This window comes from Eptesicus fuscus, chromosome 21 (genome assembly GCF_027574615.1).
Source record: "Eptesicus fuscus isolate TK198812 chromosome 21, DD_ASM_mEF_20220401, whole genome shotgun sequence".
Taxonomy (NCBI): Eukaryota; Metazoa; Chordata; class Mammalia; order Chiroptera; family Vespertilionidae; genus Eptesicus; species Eptesicus fuscus.
Genome location: NC_072493.1, coordinates 23305316 through 23329101, shown reverse-complemented (window position 1 = coordinate 23329101; position 23786 = coordinate 23305316). Strand labels below are relative to the sequence as shown.

Genomic DNA, 23786 nt, shown 5'->3' with positions numbered 1-23786 from the left:
CCTGCGGTGCTGGACTGCCAACCTCCATACTGCGGGAGAGCGGAAGGTGCGGTTCCAGCCCTTTGTTGAGGTGATTGTTTCGCAGCCACAGGACTTAGGCCCTTGAAGGTATGGCTGTGAGGGCTGAGCTGACACCATCACTGCCAACAGTGTTCTCTGAAGAAGCTCATTAGAAGGGAATAAAGACCAGTTGAGCCAGTGAATCACATGCCTACAAAGAGTAGTCTCGGCCCCTCGAGGTGCCTCAACCAAGGTGCCCAGTTGAGGGGGGCTCTGAGAGTGAGGGCCAGTTGAGGGGGGCTCTGAGAGTGAGGGCTCTGAGGAACAAGACACACACCTCGTCCAGCAAGAGGCCCGGGCCACCCAGCCTTGTGGTTTGCACCTATTCAATGCAGACAGAAACCAACCACACGGTCAAGCTGCTGCGTCTCTGGGAGCGTGTCCACAGAAGAGTGGCCTGGGAAACGCACTTTGGGAAAAAGGTTCTATGGCTAAACAAGATTTTAAAGACTCAGCTTGCTCTATGCCCCTCCCAGAAGTTCACTGTATACATTGCACACCAAAGGCTCTGGCAAGTTCTGCAGGAAGAAACCGGTTCCACTCAGTGGCACCCAGGACTGCCACATTTATTAACCGCTGATGCCTCCTCCTCCCTTGGCAGCTACCAACACCCCATGCCATGTCCATGGAAGCCCTTTCCAGTCCACCCCACACATCCGTCACTCACCAGCGGCCTCCCTCAGGAGGGGCCCTGTTTGGAGGAGAGCAGGGAGTGGAGGGAACAGGTCCCTAGGGGGCAGAGTCTCCACACCCCAGGATAACTGCAGGCCTGGCCACGTGGCCAACCTCTGACTCACCTGGCCTGCAGGGATGCGCCCGGGCCACCACACAATCGCAGGCTCCCTCATCCCACCTTCAAATGTGGTCTGCTTTCCGCACAGAAAGGGGCCATTACTGCCTCCTGGGGAGGGAGAGTTGTTGCCCATCAGCTGTCTCTATTCTGAGCCCCCCCCCCCCCCCCCGCCGGCCACACACGCCTTACTGGGGCCCTTGCCAGCTCCTGGCCCCACCCAGCAATTCAAAGGTAACACTGCTGGTACACCGAGGCACCGAGACCATCATGGGGGCAAAGCACCAGCACCAGGTTGGGATGCCTCAAGGTGGCTCTGACCCAGGCAACCATCCTGGATGAGGTTGTAACACGGTGCCCATTTTTTTGGTCCTAAAATGAAGAGCAACCACTCGGAAACAGAGAACACGACCACTCTGTTAGCGCAAGACACAGACTCCCTTCAAGCAGAGCCACGGAGCATATCCCGACAGCAGGTCACTGGGACTGTCCGCTGCTTTTTAGGTACATCCTCTCTTAAACGTCAGTGTCTAGGAGCGTCCATGCATGTTTGGGGAGTTGGGCAGGGTAGTTAACATGCATCAGTCCCCGGGTCCCAGGGGGGGTCCCATCACGGACAGGATGCAGATTCATTTCTGACAAGCCCTGCCGTGAGCAGGTGGTCCCGAAACCATGCTGGGGAAGTGTCAGAGGGCGGAGCCCCCAGCTCTGGCTGATCCAATGTCCTGCTGGGTGGTGGGTGCACCGATTTTTGCCTCCTTGTCATTTGTATCTTTTTAGAGACGCACACAGAGGTTCTGTCCGTATGAGCTATTCCATAAAGCAGAAACAAAGGCTGGGGTGAGTAAGCTCCAGTCCAGGCTGGGAGGTTGGTGGTCCCGGCAAGACTGGGCTGTCAGGGCTGGGCTCTCCTGAGTGTCCCATTCAGGGCCCAGCAGTGACACCAACATTCAACTCTGGGCCTTTGCTGGGAGACAGGGGTCCACCCCTTCTCCAGGAGGAAGGCGAAGCCCCTCCCAACGTGAGGCTGGGCCACCGCAGGACCCTGACGGCCCTGGACCAGCCAGGCCCCGACCAGGAATGGCTTTCTGTTGCCAACAGGGTCGCTTCTTGGCTTGAGCCGGCTATGCTGTTCCTGTCACTTGAAATTCCGGAGCCCCCAGAGCTCCCTGACCACGGGGTCCCCAGGGCCTTCAGATGCAGGCCGGTCCCTGTGGGGTGACTGCTGTCCGTGGCCTTCCTTCCAGAGCTGCCTGAGTGACTCAGGGCCCTGCTGAGGCCCTAGCATTTTTAAAGAAGAACAAGATCAGCCCTGGCCGGTGGCTCAGTTAGCTGGAGCGTCATCCTGCACTAAAAGGTGGTGGGTTCAATTCCCAGTCAGAGCACATACCCAGGTTGTGGGTTTGATTCCCGGTCGGGGCACAGTGGGAGGCAACCGATGTTTCTCACATCGGTGTTTCTCTGTCTCTATCTATCTCTTCCTTCCTCTTTCTAAAATTTTGTTTAAAAAAAAGAAAGAAAAGAAGAAGATCAAAAGATATGCGACCACTAGGGTGAACCTCTTACAGATAACGAAACGTGGCCAAGGTACATGCAACCACTCACTCCACAAGCTGGAAATCAGCAGGTATTGAAGGACCTGAGGCCACGGCTCTCAGGAGGCCTGCAGGCCCAGCTCAGGGGACTTGGTCCCTTCCTTCCTGGATACCCTACTCATCAGGACTTAGTGAGGGAGTCTTGGGGGCTCAGGGGGTGAAGGGGGGGGGGGCAGGGGCCTGGGCTTGGCTGCCAGGGAGGCTGGGAAGTGTATCTCCTCTATTTTTATCTCCTGGGGAGATGGACATTGCCACCAACATGAAGGCAGGCTCCCTAAACTCAGAAAAAGATGCAAATGTGGCTGGTTAGACCCGTGACAATGATGTTGTGCCTAAGTTTAGAATGAAAACGCTGTTGGAGAACATCAGTGCTTTAGAGGGGAAAGCCCAGAAGTGACCTCATTCAGCTCCTAAACGTGCAGGAGGCTGAAGAGACGTTCCCAGGTCCAGTCAGTGGCAGAGCTAGGACCGAGTGAAGGTCCTGGCTTGGTCTCCATCCTCCCCACCGAGCTCCGCCTCCTGACTGGGTACCTCCAGGGGAGCCAGAAATAACGAACAATTCAGAAGCGGGGCAGCGGGCAGTCACTTTCCTACACCGACACCCCTCCCTGGGCCAGGAAAGGCCGAGGCGCCCCAGCCTTTCAGGGGAGGAGGGTGCGTCACAGAACGTGGGTATTGGTGGGCCGTCCCACCAGGCTCGTGTGTGACCAGGCCCAAGCCAACACCATAGGGCAGCTCTCGGGTCTCCTCATATTTGTTCCTACTGGATGGGGACCCAGGAACAAATCCAGGACATCTGCCTCACTGGATGAAGTTCCCAGGGCAGAATGGACATCCCTCCATGGGGGGGGGCCCCCGGGCAGAGCCCCCTTCACTCTGCCCCAGGGGTGGCTGAGGGGACCTGAGCGAGCCTTAGGGGAACAGTACTCTGGAGTGCAGTCTTGTGTGGGGACACTGTAAATACTTGCCTTCTTTGGGAGCAGAAATGAGGGCAGCACCATTGTCAGATGTGAAGAAAACAACTGTGTTCTCCGCGATCCTCAGGTCCTGAAGCAGGTTCAGGATCTTCCCCACACTGTCATCGATCTCCCGGACAGCGTCGCCGTACCTACGGGAAAGATGGAACACTTAGCAGGTGGCCAAGGGCACCGGTGTGATCCAAGACTTCAGGGGTGGACAATGGAACAGGCTGTAAATTCACAAAGGAGGAGGGAAGTTCAGGTTCTCAGAGCTAATCTAGGAGAGCGCCGAGCACACTGCTGCAGCCTCCTCCCACCAAGCCTGGGCTGATGGATAGCTCCAAGGCACAGATGCGTCAGTCTTTTTCTACAATCGTTAATTAAAAACGTAATGGCCCGGTCAGCGTGGCTCAGTGGTTGAGCATAGACCTATGAACCAGTAGGTCACAGTTCAATTCCCGGTCAGGGCACATGCCTGGGTTGCAGGCTTAATCCCCAGTGTGGGGTGTGCGGGAGGCAGCCAATCAATGATTCTCTCTCATCATTAATGTTTCTATCTCTCTCTCTCTCCCTTCCTCTCTGAAATCAATAAAAATATATTAAAAACACACACACACAACCCACATAATGGTACTGAGTGCCCTGTCCCTGGACGTAATCAAGCACAGCTGAACCTCTCAAGTGGGAAGAGGCCTATGTCTCTACCACCAGGGACTCACCGCCCTCGCTGACTGGTGCCTAGGAAAGGCTTAGAAGCATAAACAGGTGCATGTGTGGCGTCGATGGCCCAGTAGAGAAAGAAGGGGTGCTGAGCTGCCTGCTGCCTCTTAATGAAATCCAGGGCTTCCTGAGGAGAAGAACACACCATCTGCCCCTGCCCGAAGGCGGAACTCCCCGCCCCAGAGCCTGCCAGCCCGGCTCCCATTACCTGTAAGTAGATCTGGGTCAGGTTGGCTTCTCCAGTTTTGTGATTAATCGGAAATTCTTCATAAAATCTGATGAACAGATCCAGAGAGAAATTAAATTTCAGGTAAAGAAAGCTTCTTCTCCATGATTTCTACAGGCAAAGTCATGAGCCTCATTTAAAAGAACGACGGAAATGCTCAATTTATGAACAAATGAAATTGGAAGCTCACACTGCTCCTGAGGTCATTGTCTCCTCAAGGACAGAGTGGGGTTAAGACTGGATGCCATGGTCACCATTTAGGAGAAGGATGGGAAGCATTGTGTAAGGGCAGAGAGGGCAGCGAGAGAGACAAAGGCAAGAGGCAGATTCTATTTACTTAGGGCTGGGATGACCACTGATGAGTGTGAGTTTTCTTTCTGAGGCAACAGAAATCTTCTGAAACTGGTGAATGTACTAGCAAATGTTGTGAATGTACTAGAAAGCACCGAACTGCGTATCTATCTATACTAATAAAAAGGCAATATGCAAATTGGTCACGATCTCCTTATGGTAACAACTGAACAGCAGGTTGCGTGGGGCGACCAGGCCGGCAGGGGGGTTAGCAAGGGACGACCAAATGACTGACCAGCAGGCTGCGTGGGGTGACCAGGCTGGCAGCAGGGCAGTTGGGGGTGATCAGGCTGGTGGGAGGGGCAGTTGGGGGCGAGCAGGCTGGCAGGAGGGACAGTGAGGGGTGACCAGACTGGCGGGGGGACAGTTTAGGGTGACCTGGCTAGGGGGGGGTGCAGTTGGGAGTGACCAGGCTAGCGGAGGGGGCAGTTGTGGGCAACCAGGCCGGAGTGGGGGGGCAGTTGGAGGTGATCAAACTGGCAGGCAGAGGCGGTTAGGGGTGATCAGGCTGGTGGGGGGGCAGTTAAGGGCGATCAGGCAGACAGGCAGGTGAACAGTTAGGAGCCAGCAGTCCCGGATTGTGAGAGGGATGTCCGACTGCTGGGATCTGGCTGAAACTGGCAGTCAGACATCCCCTGAGGGGTCCCGGATTGGAGAGGGTCCAGGCTGAGCTGAGGGGACCACCCCCTCCCGCCCATGCACAAATTTCATGCACCAGGCCTCTAGTATATATATAAAGAGGTAATATGCAAATTAGCCAGGATGCCTTAAGGCATCACGACTGGCTCAGGAGGAGCTGCATGTGCAGATGGGTGGGAGGGGACTGTGTGCTCCCCACAGCCCCAGTGGCCGCGGGGAGGCTGGGGCTGGGGGCAGGCTCGAGCGGACATACACCAGGGGTGGGAGCGTGCTCTGAGTGGCTGCGGCGTGGCTCGGAGCACACCCCCACCCCAGCGGACACACACCAGGGGTGGGAGCGTGCTCTGAGTGGCTGCGGCGTGGCTCGGAGCACACCCCCACCCAGCGGACACACACCAGGGGGGCCTCTGCGCGTGAACTGCAGAGGAAATACATTTTCTGACTGCTTATTGGCTAAGCTCCCTGTATGCCGCCACTCACAGTGTTCTTGGTAACTTGGGTAATAAGAATCCAAGAAGGTGATCTAGTGATCTAGGGTTTTCCCACCTCACTCCTGGAGGAAAAAACGAAGGTCCGCTGCTGGAGGAGCTAAGAAATGTCATATCCTGCCCTAACCAGTTTGGTTCAGTGGATAGAGCCTCGGCCTGCAGACCACAGGGTCTGGGTTCGATTCTGATCAAGGGCATGTACCTAGGTTGCAGGCTCCTCTCTGGCTGGGGCCCAGGTCAGGGCTCATGCAGGAGGCAACCAATCAAAGTGTCCCTCTCACATTGATGTTTCTCTCTGTCTTTCCCTCTCTCTTCCCCACTCTCTAAAAATCAACGGAAACATATCCTCAGGTGAGGATAAAAAAAAAAGAAAGAAAGAAATGTCATATCCTATGAGAGACACATCTTGAAAATGCCTAAAGAAAGTTGTAATTTTTTCATGGTGAAGGGACTGGAGTCCGTTTTGATGAAAACACCTTGGCAGCTGCGGTGGCCGGCAATGGCAGCAGCAGCGGGGTGATGGGGGTGGCGCCTTCCCCTGATCAGCCTGGTCACCTCCCGCAGAGGGAGGCCAGATTGCAGCTTAAGCAGGCCTAAGCCATCAGTAGGACATCCCCTGAGGGCTCCCGGACTGTGAGAGGGGGCAGGCTGGGCTGAGGGACCCCCCAACCCCAGTGCACAAATTTCATGCACCGGGCCTCTAGTTTTAAATAAATGGGTAAACTGTCTTGTGTGTGAACTCTCTTAATAAAGCTACTATTAAAAAAGGCAAGGAAGCCCTAGCTGGTTTGGCTCAGTGGATAGAGCATCAGTCTGCGGACTGAAGGGTCCTGGGTTCAATTCTGGTCAAGGGTACATGCCTGGGTTGTGGGCTCAATCCCCAGTAGGGGATGTGCAGGAGGCAGCCAATCAATGATTCTCTCTCATCATTGATGTTTCTCTCTCTCTCTCCCTTTCCCTCTCTGAAATAAAACAAAAACAAAAAGAATCCCAAAAAACAAAAGGCAAGGAGGTGGCCCAGCTTCTTGGTCCACTGATATATAATGAGGACCAACCAAAAATCCTATATAATAAGAGGAATATGCTAATTACCCGTTACACCTTGAGGCATAACGACCAACTGCTTAACGACCAAATCACGGATCTGCAGGAGGGTGGGGCAGTGAACTACAAGCGGGCAGCGAAAAGCTACAGGAGGGGGCAGGGCAGCAAGCTATGAGGTGGGGGAGAGGGGAGGGGACGGGGGAGCTACAGGAGGACGGGGCAGTGGGCGGAGAGCTACAGGAGGGTGGCAGAGAGCTACTGGCACACGGATTTGTGCGCAGGGCTACTAGTTAATAATAAAAAAGGAAGAAAGAAAAAGTAAGCCAAACAAAACTCAAGAAAGATCAGGGCCCCACCCGGCATGACCACTCTGTAGGTACCCCACTGCCAGGACAGGACCAGGGCAATCCTACGGCCACCTGCCCTTTAGATAGTGATTTGCTGTGGGCAGGTTCACAAGTAGGGTTCACCCCATCAGATCCTCTGTGATGATCCCCATTTCCTCAACATCTAGCGTGCAGCCAATATGCCAACTTGGCCTCTGGAGCTGGAACCCAGGACCTGCCACAGGGCTGCATGGACCTGAACCCGGAAACCACGTGAATGGATACCATGTGAACACACCTTGTTCTGGAGAGCATCTTTGGCTCTCTTCATATTTTCTAAAAAGGTGAGAGGCCCCCTAGGTGTGGCGCAAGCCGTAGCCCAGGCCATGAGTCCTCTACCGCTCTGGGCAGGACAACCAGCTGCCAAAGCAGGGCCCAGCACACCGGGACTCCAGTGCTGGTGGGCAGGTGTTTCCAGAAACCCCGTCCAGCTCCTGGGCAGCCCCAGAGGGCAAGGGCTGGGTTCGGCATCTAAGGGCGAGAAGGGAAGGGACCATTACCTGCCGACCATCTCCCAGTCCCGGTACACAGGGATGTTGGGCCTGGCCCTGTTGTCATAAGGTCCAAAGTGACAGTTGGGGGATCCAAACCACTCATCAAATCCATGCTTCAGGGGGTGGAACCGAGGCCTGTGGCCCAGATGCCTGGAAACAGGAAGCCAGGACACTTCAGGAAGTCCCACATGGGGCCCCCCAAAGTTCCAAGCAGCAACAGCCCATTACCTTCACAGAACATTGAATGAAAGAAATGTCCCTCCAGCACCCAAAGTATGCTAAGACCGGGCACAGAAAGACCTCACCCCCAAGGAGACTGCAGGACTGCCTGCCCTCCCCCAGCGACACTGCCAGGCTATAGCTAAGGGCCACAGACTGGGACAGTGCCAGGACCGGCTAGTGCTGCTCACCAACTCAGTGCCTTGGCCAGAAATGGGGATGGGTATGACTAGAAGAGAACACAGCAATTTGCCTGTAGTGACAATTGTCAAGCTGTTTGGAATCCCAGGCGCTCTACTTGGAGTACAGTGGCCGTCTGCAAGCTCATGCCACACTGTGGGTGTCATGCAAAGCCAGGCTGTGCCCTGCTTCCCTGTCCCCAAATGCCCCTTCCCCTTGGGGGCACTTAATGCTGGGTCCTCTTGCCAATGGGAGGGGCTGACACGCTCCCATTTGAATCAGGTTCCAGTGGTCCTGGAGCACGGCCCCACGTGTTCCCTGGAATTCAGGGCTAATAGAGGGAGTTCTGGGTTCCGGCCCCCGTGGAGCAGGCCCACTCCACCCTGGAAAGCAGATGGGTTTCCTAGGTTTTTGTTTGCGGGCAGCCTCTCCCAGCGACCTGTTTTTGGAAAGCGGTGTCCCTGCAGTGGAGAGTCCTGTTCCTCTGCTGCACTTGGGCAGGCCCCATCCTGACTGATCAGAGGCCACGCGAACTCCAAGTTACTGTGAGCTCATTGCACCGCCCAGTCACTCGGTCAGAGGACGCCATGTGTGGCAGTGAGGGAGGCCTGGGCGGATGCAGGCCAGAACGGAGCCAGCCAGCACCTGCTGGTTGTAAAATGCTCTGCCTCCAGTCAGCTGCCTGGCACCCACCTTGGGCCTCTGCAGCCTCTCTGCCAGGTGCGTGTCAGCTCTGCTGTGACGTCTGTGCTTTGTGCTTCCTGTTGTGACCTGTGTCTTCTCTGGGCCGCTGCGACATGTCCCGTAATTTCTCAATTCCTCACTCCAGCACTGGCTGTGTGTGACTCTCTTGTGTACCCACATCCATTAGCTCAAATGGCCTTTGCTTAACAGAATGACCAGCCAACGTCCTCCTCATGTTTTGTTATCAATTCAAAGTGCTTATTCCGAAACAGCAGCAGGGCCAGCCCTACCCAAAGGTGAGCTGGATTGGCATCATCTCAGCCCCTCTCACAGGAGTCCAGGTTCCTTGGTCGGGCTGGGGGAATCCAAGTCTGTGGTGCAGGGGCCCTGAGGCAGGAAGTCCACAACCAGAGCAGCCACAACCATGCCAGCCAACATCTCCCCACTACAGCCTTGTGACAGGACCCCCACTGGGTCGAGGAGAGGCTGAGCCCTTGACCCCAGGCCTCCCAGAACCAGTTCTTGCTCTGCCCCAGCCACCCTGACCCTGGCTCATCCGCCAGCACCATGTCCACGTCCTCGAGTTCCGCCAGAGCTGCTTCTCTGGGCCCTGTCAGACTCCTCCTTCGGCATTCATCTTTCTCCTCACAGAGATACACTCCCATTCCAGTTCTGGCTGCCCCGAGGCAATGGCTATGAATGGGAGGCCGCTGGGCCCAAGGCAGCGTTGCCAGGCTGGGCACAGAGTCCCGGTTATTGGGGGCTCTCACTTCCGCCAGTGCAGCCCCGACACGGCTCTGGCAGGCCTCACAGCCGGCCTCTGCCAGTCTCCCTGGGCCTTCCTGGCAATGCTTTGCACGGTATAGGCACCAAGGACTCCCTCAGCCCAATGCACCCCCACCAGCTCTATTCTGCAGCCACTGCCTCCTCTGAGCTCATCTGTCTGGCAGGCAGCTCCCAACTTGTCTCAGGAGGGAGAAAGCATTCATTAGCCTCCAGATCACCAGGGTTTTCTGACGATTACTCTCCCAGTTTCTGCAGGTCTCCCATCCCTGTGACTGACAACATGCAAAGAACAGCAGTTCCAAAGGGGCACCGACAAGGCACTCATCTTTGAGAAAGCACTGATGGTGAGTACCAGAGGCACAGGGTCCTCAGTGTGTTAAGAGAGAAAATTAGGGATGGAAAATCATGGAAGGCTTCCTGTAGGAAGTAGGTTTGCTGAAAGGCCCCAACACCCAGAAAAGGAAAGAGGATGCCTGACCTTTACACCAACCCACTTAGGCAGCCTCAGGGAGTAAGAGACAGAAATCGCTTAACATGCTTAAAAGAGCATAAACAGCATGGATAGTAACGTGAGCTTCTACAATCATGATCATTTGATCCCAATGACTCCACACTGCATGACTACATGACTATTCTCTACCTCCTGGTTGCTTCTTCTTCTTCCTTTTTTTGCTTCTCAATGTTTCTTATTCTAGGGTGTTTTTAAAAATATTATAAAATATTCCTGAACAACATAGGAACACCTCTGTAACCACCAATCTTGACATGGCTTCGGTGTATCCTTTCTTATAGGACTTCTGTTCAGCTAGACTTCAGGCGGTTCTTGGTGATGGTTGTTCTGCAGCCTAGTTTTAATCTGATATGGTTGTCGGAGGAGGTGAGCACAGCGTTTACCTACTCTGCCATCTTGACCACTAGTTGCTTCTTCATTTCACCACCAGACAGAGAGAGAGCCCTTGTGCTTGCTGACAAAGTGTGTTATCCATGACAGCACTGCATGTGCAATAATGTGGCTCCTTCGGTGACACTGCGGCAACAGGCAGCACCAGGAGAGGAACAGGGAGAAGGGGCAGGAGGCTGGCATGTGCAATGTGCAAGGAGAACGATGGGCTCACAGCCAACACCCCAGCCTAGAGACGGGAAGTCCCAGCAGCACGGCCACCCCAGCTTTTGAAGGACTGCTTCAGACGTCCACACGGACCTGGAAGTCAAAGACTCTACTTCTCACCCAAGAAGGTTCCCCCGTTTGGAAACTGCAGCAGTGACCGTGCGTGGATGCGCCCAGCCAGGCAGCTGTCAGGCAGGACTCACCACTTGCCCACGATCTTGCTGACGTAGCCGGCCCCCTTCAGCAGCTCGGGCAGGAGGAGCTCGGTGTCCGGGATGCCGCCCACGATCTCCTGAGGCGTGTAGGCTGGAAGAGCACCACAGCGTGTGAACCACTCCCACACACACACAAGTGCTGCCGAAGACCATGGGTCTGAAAACTGGCCCTTCAGTGTCAATGGGAAAAGCCCTGGTGAGGAGCTGGCCCTGCTGCACAGTACTTTCAGGGTCTTCCGAGCACTTCCCCAAAGTAAGCACAGTACTGGGTGGGGATGGACCTACAGAGGGGTTGGGACTATCAGGCAGAGCCCCAGGCCCCTGCCCCTGCTGCTGGTTTTCCCAGGGGTCTCCAGAACATGTCATCTGATAGCATGAGGGCCCCACTCACACCAGGCTCCCCTGTGCTTTCTATACTATGTTTCTCCAAGGGCCGTTCCCTGCTGACCTCACAGGGCCTGGCTTCCTCAGGCAGTGCTCCTTGAGGGGGTGGGGTGGGGGCGTGCACAACTCACCAGACTGTGCAGGGCAGCCCTGGGACAGAACGCAGCAGGGAAGGAGCAGTGAGCAGTGACCTGAATCCCTGAGACCTCACATTAACCTCGCCTTCCTTTCTACTTGCCTAAAATGCATCATTTATAAAAGTGCTACAATCTGTTTTAAAATGGCATGTTGTAATCCAAACAAAGCCCCTGACCTTGGGTAATGAGTGCTGTCCTAGAGAGGGAAGGTCATATGTGAGAATGGGTGACACAGGCCCCTCCCTTGCCCCCTCTGGTCCTCGGCCTCCCAGACCTTTGGCGCAGCCCAAATGCACACTCACCGTTCCGGGCCTGCGCGTTGGTGGTGTAGAAGCCATTGCGGATGGGCAGACGTCCAGTGAGCAGGGCCGCTCTGGCTGCATGGAGGCAAATAAAAACAGAACCACGATGAGAATGCTCATGCATCAGGCCTGCGGCCAGCTCTGCAGAGCTTCTAAGTCCCCACCAGTCTCCAGAGCTAGGTGGGCAGACCACCCCTGTACTGACGGGCTCAGAGGCCAGTCGCTGGGGAGTTCTGGCCAGGCCCTGCAGCTCAGCGTCTCCAGCCCCGCAATCGCTCTATCCAGCTCCCATGACACTGAGATGCGGGTCCCAATGGCCCCTCGTGTGCTCCCCACCCAGCATTACTTTTCTTCTTAAGGTCAGCATTCATGCAGAAGCCCCTCAGCAGCAGTGATTCTCCTGGACAGGAGGAACAGGCTGCCCCACCCCTGCACCCCGCCCCCATCCCCGGGTGGAGAACCACTTCCCAGCCAAGCACTTCTGAACAAGCCTCAGCACTCAGCACCTGGAATTAGCACCACCCGATGCAGCGACTCTGGCCTCACCGATCCTTAAGAGGGGACAAGCCATCAGTGGCCTACGGCGCCATGCCCCACACAAGGAGCCTGGGACCCAGTGTGCCAGGAAGCCAACAGAAAGGCCCACACACCTGCCAGACCCCTTGGCCCTCAAGGAAATGTGGTGAAGCCGCCGCCTTTGTCAGGGCAGCCTGCTCCGCATGCCAGACCCCTCCCCGCACTGGCCCCATGCTGCACCGTGCCCACTCTCCCCTGCTGTGCCCACCTCCCCTGCCTACTCCCTGTGCCCGCGGGCCAGCCCTGACTTACATGGTGAGCACAGGGGGTTGGCCGTGTAGAAGTTGGGGAAAAGCATGCCCTCAGCGGCCATCCGGTCCAAATTCGGGGTCTCTCTGGAAGGCTCTCCGTACACTCCCAGGTCACCCCACCCCATCTGCAGGAAAAAGCATGGAGAGGTGGATGGAACCTCCTCCTATCTTTGGGGTCCGTGACACAGAGCTCCCTCACAACCCAATGCCTGGCTTGGGCACAGGGAGCACGGGCAGCAGCTGAGCTTTGGGGCTCGGCTCCACCCCGGTCTCCACACAGAGAAGAAGCCCTCATAAGGGTGTTGTGCAGACCGAGACTGAACATCAAGTGGAAGGCTCCCCACAAAGCTGGAGTGTGGCCATGTGACCCAGCTGCTCCACACAAAACCCACATGCACGTGCATAGCAGCATGGTGCGTGATGGCCCAAAGGGAACACCCCCGTGTCCGTCAAGTGAGCAATGAATAAACACAACATGGTCTAACTGCCTGGCACTGGGTGAATGGCGGCTCCCAAATTTATGTCCACCCGGAACCTGTGAATGTACCTGATTTGGAAGTGCAGATGTAATTAGCTAAGATGAGGTCATACTGGGCCCTAAGTCCAATGACTGGTGTCCATGTAGGAGGAGGAGACACAGACATACAGGGGAGACAACAGAGGTAGAGACTGGAGCAATGCATCTACAAGCGGGAGAGGCAGGAAGGATCTTCCCTCGGAATCTCAGGAGAAACCAGCTCTGCCAATACCTTGATTTCAGACTCTGGCCTCCAGAGCTGGGAAAGAAAAGATTTCTGTTGTTTTAAGGCACCAAATTTGTAGTAATTTGTTATGCTCCAGGAAAAGTAATACGCACACTATGGACTACCACTACAGCCTGGACGAACTGTCCCTTCAAGCTGGGTCCCCTTAGATGGCCCCTCAGTACGAGCCCCAGGTGTCACTTTCACAGCGGCTAACTGCTCTCTTCTCCTGGACAAGGGGCAGGAGGCGGAAAGGGCCCTAGCTGTGGGACAGGGCCCAGGGCGCCACGGCGGCTCCAGCCTCCAGCTGCACGCTGCGGGCCTTCCCTCCCAGGAGTGACCCATTACTCCCTCTGAGCACCAAACGCGGAGAGAAATGACCATCTGACCTCGTGGCTCCACTCCTGGGTGTCCCCAGAACAGAGGTGAAAACATGTGTCTACAGGAGAATGTACAGACGATGCCTACAGCAGTGCCACTCCCAGTTGCCAAAGGGTATAGACAACCAAGTGCCAGCTGATGACGAACACCCTTGTCCATCCAAACACTGGAATACCACTCAGCCACAGAAAGGAGGGAGGCACTAACACATGCTACAACATGGGTGAACCTCATGCACGAAATGTGTGCAAGGGGCTCGGCCCTCGCAGCCGCAGCGGCTGCCTCGGCCGTCGGAGCCCTGGCTTCGTCCGGAAGGTCGTCCAGCTGTCCGGTCTAATTAGCATGTTACGCTTTTATTATTATAGATGCCCAGAGAAAGCAAATCCACCGAGGCAGAAAGCAGACTGATAGTTGCCAGGAGCCAAGGGAGGAGAACAGGCAGTGACTGCCAGTGGGGACGGGACCTGTTTGGGGTGAGGAGAAGGATGTGAAGCTGACTGTGATGATGACTGCACAATGCTGCGACTAGCCTAGCAATCACTGAATTGTACACTTGAACTGGGTGCACCGCACGTACTGTGAACTATGTCTCAACAGCGCAGTTAGAAGGGTGCAGGCACCTGTGCTCTGCTGAGGCCGGGTAACACCCAGTGGTTCCCCGTTTCTCCGGGGGCCTCTTAAAGCTCTTCTCACTCACTGGACTCTGGTGAGTCAGCCGAAGAGAAATCTCAGGCCTGTGTGAAAGGACAAGGGTCTGAACTTAGAGGAAAATGCTTGCCTAAGACTAGACAGCAGTGTGCTGACCTGGAAAATCTGGAAGACACTGGATTGATTCTGCAGACATTGTATAGAGGTGGGCCAGGTCATCTCATGAAGAGATTTAGCAACTCTGGGTCATACATGGACGGCTGTCCATGCAGATTTGCCAGGACGGTCCAGTTAGGTCTATTGTCTGACTGCAATTATTAATGCGCCTTCTCTGCAGTATAGGTTATACTGCCATCCTTCCCATAAGGGAGAGCCCAGGGGTGACAATGCCTCAGGTGAGATCCGGCCTCCACGCTTCTCCCAGGCACTGCCTCCTCCCGTTGCTCCCATCTCCTAGCTTTAGGCTGGCTGTGACACATGGGGGTCGGAGAGCCCAGGTAGGCAAACCGCGGCTCTCGAGCCACATACGGCTCTTTGGCCCCTTGAATGTGGCTCTTCCACAAAATACCATGTGCGGGTGCGCACGTATAGTGCGATTGAAACTTCGTGGCCCATGCGCAGAAGTCGGTTTTCGGCTCTCAAAAGAAATTTCAATCGTTGTACTGTTGATACTTGGCTCTGTTGACTAATGAGTTTGCCGACCACTGCACTAGGGGGTGGCCAGCCAGTGCTATTGTTTCACTGTCACCCAAGACTTTCCCAACACAAGGTTTTACAGTGTTGAAAACAGAAAAACATGTCCTAGCCGGTTTCTCAGTGGTTAGAGCATCAGCCTGCGGACCAAAGGGTCACAGGTTTGATTCCTGGTCAGGGGCTCAATCCCCAGCCTGGGTCAGGGTGTGTGTGGGAGGCAATCAACGTGTCTCTCTCACATTGAGGTTTCTTCTCTCTCTCTCTCTTCCCGCTCCCTTCCTCTCTTCCACTCTCTCTAAAAATCAATGGAAAAAATATCCTCGGGCCAGGATTAAAAAAAAGGAAAACAGAAAATGGCATGCAGGGGGAGGAGGAGAGGTACTGCGTGAGATCAAAACACTAGCTGTTTTCTTGACCGAGGAGCTGGCCAGGCTCCCAAGGTCTCAGAGTCCGCTTACTGATGGCCTTCACTGTACCTCCCACAGGGTGGGAGGGGGAGTTAGAGCGTGGGAAGGGGCCCATGTTCCCATTTACTATATAAGGTGCCACCCTGGATGTAAGGGTCTGCCTGCCTCCTCCATCCTGCTCCCTGACTGGCTCTGGGGCGGGAGTTGAGGGGGGTGTTTGGCCAGAGGCCTCGGCTCCACAGGCCAGCAGACCCCTCCCCAGCCAGGGAGCCTGGCTCAGGGGTACGAACTGAGTCTTCATGGGAGTGCGCCCTCTCGCTGGGCCTGCTGACCCATAAAGGCCGGTGAGGGCACAGAGCAAGGGGCTTCTGGACCCCAATGCCTGAAGTCAAGGCTGCCCCCGGCTGTACAGTCAGGAGAGTTCGGTCTCCTATTTTACGTAAGTCAATTTGCATGCATTTTCTGTTATCCCCCACCAAAAAGTCCTGACTTGTCCACGTTTGCTGATCAGGGCAAAAGTCTTCCAGGCTTCTCTGGTTTCAGCTGCCAGAGAAGCCCAAAGCCGCAGGAAGGAAACTGCACCGGAGAGGAAGGCCCAGCACGGGGGCTCCTGGCCACTGTTCCGGTTCCTGCTACCCCACCCCGGGGCACCCAAGCAGGGAGGCTCCCCACGTTAGCCCCTCTCGAGCAACAATACTCCCAGTGCTGGTCATGCTCCACGACTCAGAACCTCCACGGCCTAAACGACACTTCCAACAGGAATACACGGGAGCTACCTGTGCAAGTTCGCACTTTCTAGTAGCCTCATGAAAAAGGCAAAAAGGAAGACGAATGAGGGCTGACTGACTTTATTTAACTCCATACAGGCACACCTCATTTTATCTGCACGTTGCTTCACTGTGCTTCATGGGTGTGTTTTTTTATTTTTATTTATTTATTTATTTTTAATATACATTTTATTGATTTTTACAGAGAGAGGAAGGGAGAGGGATAGAGAGCTAGAAACATCGATCAGCTGCCTCCCGCACACCCCCCCGCTGGGGATGTGCCCGCAACCAAGGTACATGCCCTTGACCGGAATCGAACCCGGGACCTTTCAGTCCGAAGGCCGACGCTCTATCCACTGAGCCAAACCGGTTTCGGCAGTGTTTTTTTTTTTTTATAAACTGAAGGCATGACTCTCCACCAGCAAAAACGTCATGACTCCCTTTACTGTGATACTTGCTTTATTGCGAGACTTGCTCTGTTGCAGGGGTCTGAAACCAGACCTGCAAAGTCTCTGACGTAGGCATGTGTATCCAGAATGTTATCACTTCAACAAACCTCCAATAATCCCGGAGGCCACACGGCTGGCTTCACACACCTACTGCCACCCTGGAGAGAGGGGGCAGGGGCGGCAACCTCACAGACACAGCCCTCAGCCAGAGTCTCACCATTCAAAAGGGACGGCTCGAACAAGCCTCGACAGGGACTCCCGCTCGGAGAAGACTGAATATTGAAACAAGAAGCAAGCATTTCCAAGACTGACGTGTTGTTCGTCAGGAAGCAGTTCCCCTACTGGCCATTAGGATGGACCAGCTGAAGGGCCGCAGAACCTGCTATAGAAGAGTTCATGAGACTAAAAATAAGCATGTCCGGCGTTAGCTCTGGGTGGTGGAATTACGGATGGGTTTCTCATGGTCTTTTCAGGTTCATCTGAATGTTGTTAATTCTTCATAATAAAAAATCATTATGATAATAAAAAATTAAGTAAGATTTGTTGTTGTTGTTAATCCTCACCTGAGGATATTTTTTTCCCCATTGATTTTTAGGGAGAGTAGAAGGGAGGAAGGGAGAGGGAGGAAAAGCGAGGAAGAGAGTGAACCATCAACGTAAGAGAGTCACGTTGATTGGCTGCCTCCCGAATGTGCCCGGACTGGGGATCAAACCTACACTGCAACCCAGGTAACCTGCCCTTGACTGGGAATTGATCCTGTGACCTTTCAGTAAGATATGGGGTGTGGGAGGTGGGGTGGGGCAATGCTCTAATCACTGAGAAACACCAGCCAGGGCAAAGTGAGATTGTTTTTTTTAAACATTCTTTTTCTTGTACCGAGTCTTCAAAATCTGAGTATATTTTACACACTCGGCACCTCTCCATCCAGACCAGCCAGGGCTGTCCAACAGCCACGTGAGGCTCCTGGCCTTCGCCCAAAGGCTCCTGTGAGCGTCTCTGCTGGCCTTTTGGGGAACTCTGAGCTATATTTACTCACAACACTCTGACACCAACTGTGGGGATTTCCACACCAGCCACTTCTCCAACTTCCTGGGCACCAGCTGGGAGTCCAACAATTCAGTTCCGTTCTGACACTATCTACCCGGAGCTTGCCTCAGACCCCACAGGTCAAGGGCTCAATCCCACATGAGTGACCCCCTTCAGCCGGCCACGAGTCCTGGGCCTCCTGAACTTCTGACCAACCTGCTCTAAGTTGGGAGTACAGACCTGCTCGAGTTCCACAATTTGCTAGAACAGCTCATAGAACTCAGGAAAGTGCTATATTTACTATTGCACGTTCGTTATAAAGAGGTGCCTAGGCTGAGGTATGGGGAAGGTGCAAGGAGCTCCCCACTCTCTCCCGCTCCTCCACATGTTCCTGCTGTTTAGGGTTTTTTTCCAATGGAGGTCTTGTTACACGATTGATTGAATCACTGACCTCTGGCGATGGAACTCAATCTCTAGCCACTCACTCTTCCCTCCCTGGAGGTCAGGGCTGTGCTGAAGGCTTCAACCCTCTAATCACACCTTGGCTTTCTGAGGACCTCATCCTGAAGCTACCCAGGGCCCCAGCCATCTAATTCATGACCACACCACAGACACCACTCTCACTCCAAGAGCTTTAGGAGCTGTATGCTAGGACATTTGATCATACTACAGGACCTGACATCACAGCCTGCCCTCTGCCCTGCCTCAGTCCTCACATCACCGTGAGGAGAGCTGGGTGGAGAGGACACAAGGCTCTCAGAGCTCCAGTAACTTCTCCAAGCTCCGGGGAGTAGGATCTCCAACCCAAGTTTGTCTGCATCCCTACTTTACCAGAATTCCTACTTCACTCAGGTCTGGAAAGGTGCACAGGGGCAGAGTTGCAAAGGGACAAGTGAACCACTCTGCTCCCGTGCAGGAATCCTGCTACCTTGCTACTCTCCAAAGGGCTGGCCCGCGAGTGTGACCTTGCGCCTGGGGCTGCACACACACCTGACAGGGGACATTATTCCACTTCAGCTAAAGACCTGACCTTTGACTAGAATTCTCAACAGGGCCAGAGATTCTTGCCCAGGTGGACAGGGCAGGTGCAGAGAACGACTTTCTAAACAGGAAAAGCCTCAGTCTTGGTCAGCTTGCCACTCCCTTCCCTGCCCCTGGACGCACTGGGTGGGAGGGCAGGGTTGAGCAGGGGCTGCTACGAGACTGGTCCTCACCTGGTCAGGGCGGCAGCTGGTCTGGGCTGCCCTTCCACCCTTCCAGAGCGGGAGGGGCAAGAAAGGGAATAATGCAGGAGGGATCTTCTCCCAGTCTGGACATCCCTACTCGCCCGCGAGGCTGCAGCCCGCAGGACCAGGCGCTACCCCTACACCGGCTGACCGCCCTCACGGCGGTTCCTCCCACGGGACTCCCCCACCCACGGCCACCCCCGCCTGCCGCCCTGTGCGCAGCGTTCTCCCGGAGCCCGGCCCGAACTCACATCGTCCATGAGCAGGAGTAGGATGTTGGGTGGCTGTGGGGTGCCACTGGCCCCCAGCACCGCTGCACTCATCACCAGCAGCAGCCGCCACCTCATCGCCGCAGCAACCGCCGCCATGGCAACCACGCCGGGCGCTGCCGAACCCCGGCGAGCGGCGGGAACGGGGCGGGCAGCTTTTCCGGCAGGCGGCGGGGGCGGGGCCAGGCTGGCTGAGTGACAGAAGGGGCGGGACCCGGGCAGCCCCGTGACCGGCTGGGTGGGGTCACGTGACGCGGCCGACCGGGCCTCCCAAGATGGCGGTGTGCGTGGCGGTGATCGCCAAGGAGGTGCGTACGCAGGCGGGCGGGTGGCCCCGCAGTGCTCCGGCGCTCGCCGGTACCCCTGCACAGGTCCCGCCCTCGCTCTCCGCCTTCCCACTTCCCCGCGCTGAGGGCCCCGGAGGGACCAGCCCGCGGACTTCGCGGAGCGGACGGCGTCTGGGCGGTTCCGGAAAGGCGCCGCCTACATCCGCTTTTGCAGCTGCGCAAGCGTCATCCCCGGGCGCCCATTAGCCGGGACCTTCTTTCCCGCTCGGGCCCGGCCCCCCTTTCTCCCCGCCCCGTACCTCCCCGATTTCCCTCCCTCCGGTACCCCCTTCTCGCCCCCGAGCCAGCCGCCCACTTCTCCATCCTGCTCCACCGCACACTCCGGGCCACGCCGTCGCCCACTCAGACAAGAGACACAACACACAGCAGTCACAGTGCTGCTTTAAACACAAATCAGATCGTGTCACGCTCCCGCCTAAAGTCTCTCCAGTGCCTTCTCACTGCTACTGTCTGAAGAACCCGGCCGCCTCCTCCCCTCCCCCATATATAACACCCTCCACCCCAAAGCCACGGAATTACCTGCAGCTCCGTGACAGCCTCTACCCTCTCACCTCCGGCCTTTGCACCTGGAACTCCTCTCTCCCCCTTAGCCCCCTTTTCCCATCTTCCACCCCCTTCACTGGCCGCTATAGGTTTAACTTCCTTAGAAAGCGGTGTCTGAATCCTGACACTGAGCTGGGTCGCTGTCCTCATGCTCCGATTACAGTGCCCTTCTGTGTCCTCTGTAAGACCAGGCTTATGCGGCGTTGCTGCCTTGAAGCTCCTGGGTGCTGGCTTCCTTCTTAGCTACAGCACGGTATTCATTTGTTGGTGGGATTTGGCGACTGCTTCCACCAAATGTCAGCCCCATTAGAGAAGGGACAGTGTAGTTGTTCACTGTATCTGGGCAGCGCCAGGCAAGGGACAGAAGCAGTGAATTGTGACGTGAGGAAGCCCCCAGGAAGATGCTGTTAACGCCGAGATTTAAGATGGTCAGAAGTGGGTATGAAGAGATGGAGGGAGGTTTGAACCGAGCCTGGAAGAGCTTAGTGAGAGGGCAGGCCAGTGCCTCTGCTAAGGTGAAGAGATTGCAAGAGGCGGTGTATCAGGAAACAGCCAGTAGTAGGGGGTCAGGAGGAGAGCGCAAGCTGTGGCTGGGCCCCACAGGGGAGGGAAGTGACCTGTCCAGGTGACAGGTTAGTTGTCAGACTGTGCTCAAATCCATTTTTGTGAGCCATCTTTTTTTTTCTGCCCACCCTAGAGATGCCCCTTTGCAGACAATATGTAGGGCAGTGCCCACAACAGTCTGGAAAAGTAACCAACGGGTTCTAGAGCACGAGAGTGTGTTCCTGTGGCTAGTTGGCACTTGCCTGGTCCTCCCCGCTAAGTGCCCTGGCCTCGTTTTCATAATCGGTGCACACAGAGCGGATTCACATCACTTCAGTTGCCGTCATCCTCTCTTGCAGAATTACCCTCTTTACATCCGCAGTGTCCCCACGGAGAATGAGCTGAAGTTCCACTACATGGTGCACACGTCCCTGGACGTGGTGGACGAGAAGATCTCTGCAATGGGGAAGGCCCTGGTGGACCAGAGGGAGCTTTACCTGGGCCTGCTGTACCCCACAGAGGACTACAAGGTGTATCCTTACAGCCAGCAGGGGCCTGTCAGCGGGCTTCTCCCCACAGGGCTGGAAGCCAGGGATTCCGCCTGAAGTTTTGTGGTGTACTGTAGGGTCAGATAACCTTGAAAGGCATTTTGTACCATCACTTGAAGAGAAAAAAGGTGAGGGCTTTCAGCCCAGGGGGAATTAGGGCAGCTTGAGGCTAATTGAGATTTTGCCTTTTTTTCCTTTAATTAGGAGGACAATATGGGAAAAGCCAGGCTTGAATTACCTAGAGACTTGTGACCTTGTCAGGTTTATAGAAGAGCTGGGGAAGCTCCTACTTTATGCCTGCAAGGATTTCTTTCTCAGCGGGGCCACCAGCTCTGAGCAAGGAATGATTGGTTCACTCATTTCCTTGTCAGGTGCAGCCCCAAAGATCACTATAAAATCTTGACTACTCCCTTAGGGCAGATGGCTTGAAACCCATGGAGTTCAAAGATGTTCCCACAAGCAGTAATGTAGCTTGCCCACAGTGATGCTTGCCCGGGAGCCAATGTTCTATGAGATGAAGTGGCCTTTAGAGGTGTAGACACTGCAGGCAGGATTTGTCCTTTGTGAAATCTCTAGCTTATCCGTTAACACTACCAGGCTAAGCATTGATTCATAAAGAGGGCAAGGCCTGGGCAGGACAGTCTCTAGTAAACACCAGAAGCTGCCCCCAGGAGGTGTCCAGTCACACCCAGCAAGACAGGCCCAGCCTGGGGCATTTCCTGTGATGCAAGGTTTGCCATGTTTCTCCAAAGGGGCTCTGGAGCCAGGGGCATGCACAGATGGCCCTCTGTTTTCACACTCTCTAGTGAGGCTGTTTCATGTTTGTCACTGTGTCCCTGTGTTGACAGCTTGTTCCCTAACCAGCTGTGCAGATATGGCTATGTGACCAACTCCAAGGTGAAGTTTGTTATGGTGGTGGATTCTTCCAACACAGCACTTCGTGACAATGAGATTCGCAGTGTAAGTGCGGGGGGGTCTGTAAGCGGTGCCTGCGGCTGTTTGTTTTCCCTTTGTTTAAAAATGTTGAGAGGCAAAAAAATATGGCAGTTATCCTGTGTACATGTGAATTAAAAATGTTGGTTCTTATTGCAGATGTTCCGGAAGCTGCACAACTCCTATACAGATGTGATGTGTAACCCCTTCTATAACCCAGGGGACCGCATTCAGTCCAGGTGGGCCTACTATCACGTTTGCTACCTTCATTTGTAGGCCCTGCCTTGCTAAAATGCAATGATTTTGAAAGTAAGGGAGGGAAGGTCTTTTTAAGCAATGGACACTGTTCTCCTAAGGCAGCAATTCTGAAGCAGCAGAACTCTGTTTTTTCAAGCAAACTCTCTCCCCATATCTCCAACATATAAAACTGATGGGACATGGGGGACAGAGCTTGCCCATTTGGTTTCCCATGTGCCCCCAATGGGTACTGGAGCACCATCACAGAACTCAGTGAGGGCTCAGGCATATGGACAGGAGCCTTCTGGGAAAACATCCTCCTGTTGCTGCCTGATTTTGTCTTTGATATTGAACTTGAATGGTGAGGAAACTGGATTGCAGATATCGTCAAATAGCCTTCAATTAGTCTCTTAATTTTGGAATGTCACGAAGTTGCTTCAGAAAGAAGCATTCACACACTCCAAGCTTGCTCCTGGGAATTTCATACATTTCTAGACGCACTTCCCAAGGGCCTTCTTGCAGCCCGTAGGTGAGAGGACACTATAGTGACCTGAGCCAGACCCTTCCTCTGGTGCCCGTGATACTGTGCTTTGGGTCATCTTGGGCCCCAGCGGGGAGAAGCCAGTGCTGTTATGTAGAACCTGTGTCTCCTGGGCTGTTCGGGGCAGTGACAGTCACTGTTCTCGCTGCACTGCAGCCCTGCACACCCACACTGTAGCTCCTCCACCCTGTCTGGAAATCCAGCGGGCAGGACCTTGGGAAACCGGAAGTGGGAGGCAGGAGACTTAGATTCTCGTTGCCTGGTATGGCAGGACACACGTCCTCGCCTCTTAGCTAAGTTCACTTACCTGGACGTTAAAGACTGACTCCCAGAGAGGCGTGGGACTCAGGCAGTGCCACAGAGCCTGCCTCTGGGCAGTGGGTGGAGGGCCAGGTCTCTTCTCTCAATTGGACTGTTTGTCTTTGCAGGGCCTTCGATAGCATGGTGACATCTATGATGATACAGGTCTGTTGAGTGAGAAGCTTGCTGCCTGCTGAGTGAAGAGAAGTGTTTTGTACATAACTGTATTGTGTAGATGTGTATTTATTATCATTTACCCCACATGGGGGCAAGGCCAGGTGGGGTGCATGTCAACTAAAGGTCTTGTGACAGCAGGTTTGGTGTTTTCCTTCTGCCGACGGTTTAACTAGAGAGAGTTTAATGCAGGACTTTTCAGGGATGGGGGCAGACAGAGGTCAGGGACAAGACAGCGGGGAACTGTTGTCCCCACAGGCACCAAGGGGCAGTGGGAGCTGGTTGGTAGGAGCCCACAGAGCTTGGAGCCCTGGAGAGGCTTTGGCCATGGAGCAGCCTCTCTGTCCCAGCGGCTGCTCTTGTGGCGCCCTCCAGTGGCTGACCCGGTGGGGTGCTGTATAAGGCCTCTGTGGCAGG

At 55.0% G+C, this 23786-nt stretch overlaps 2 protein-coding genes across 4 annotated transcripts in view; one reads left to right on the top strand and one right to left on the bottom strand.

Moving 5' to 3' along the window:
• GALNS (galactosamine (N-acetyl)-6-sulfatase) overlaps window positions 1-19415 on the bottom strand; it is a 32584-nt gene extending 13169 nt beyond the window's left edge. The window contains exons 1-9 of the mRNA XM_054710593.1: window positions 19186-19415; window positions 12596-12719; window positions 11768-11842; window positions 10933-11035; window positions 7759-7902; window positions 4333-4399; window positions 4124-4251; window positions 3414-3553; window positions 858-961 (exon numbers count right to left, since the gene is read on the bottom strand). Of these exons, the coding sequence (XP_054566568.1) occupies window positions 858-961; window positions 3414-3553; window positions 4124-4251; window positions 4333-4399; window positions 7759-7902; window positions 10933-11035; window positions 11768-11842; window positions 12596-12719; window positions 19186-19302 (1002 nt within the window). The 5' untranslated portion in view covers window positions 19303-19415. The remainder of the gene's footprint in view (window positions 1-857; window positions 962-3413; window positions 3554-4123; window positions 4252-4332; window positions 4400-7758; window positions 7903-10932; window positions 11036-11767; window positions 11843-12595; window positions 12720-19185) is intronic.
• A 30-nt stretch (window positions 19416-19445) lies between these two features.
• Window positions 19446-23509, top strand: TRAPPC2L (trafficking protein particle complex subunit 2L). 3 transcript variants are annotated; one of them, XM_028142989.2, is made up of 5 exons: window positions 19446-19511; window positions 21019-21168; window positions 22057-22144; window positions 22277-22356; window positions 23324-23509. In XM_028142989.2, exons 2-5 carry the CDS (start codon window positions 21053-21055, stop codon window positions 23367-23369), a joined length of 330 nt encoding a protein of 109 aa, XP_027998790.1. In that variant the 5' UTR covers window positions 19446-19511; window positions 21019-21052; the 3' UTR covers window positions 23370-23509. The 3 variants fall into 3 exon arrangements, with proteins under 3 accessions (XP_027998790.1, XP_008137984.1, XP_054566569.1); XM_008139762.3 differs by having other exon boundaries at window positions 19452-19511; window positions 20996-21168; XM_054710594.1 differs by lacking the exon at window positions 19446-19511 and adding an exon at window positions 20147-20346 and having other exon boundaries at window positions 20996-21168.
• The last annotated feature ends 277 nt before the right edge of the window (window positions 23510-23786 follow it).

Coding starts and splice junctions, on each gene's coding strand:
- TRAPPC2L (XM_054710594.1), top strand. CDS start 20,242: ATGCTCCGATTACAGTGCCCTTCTGTGTCCTCTGTAAGACCAGGCTTA. Junction 21,169..22,056: donor CCCACAGAGGACTACAAGGT/GTATCCTTACAG, acceptor CCAGCTGTGCAG/ATATGGCTATGTGACCAACT. Junction 22,357..23,323: donor GGGGACCGCATTCAGTCCAG/GTGGGCCTACTA, acceptor TTGTCTTTGCAG/GGCCTTCGATAGCATGGTGA.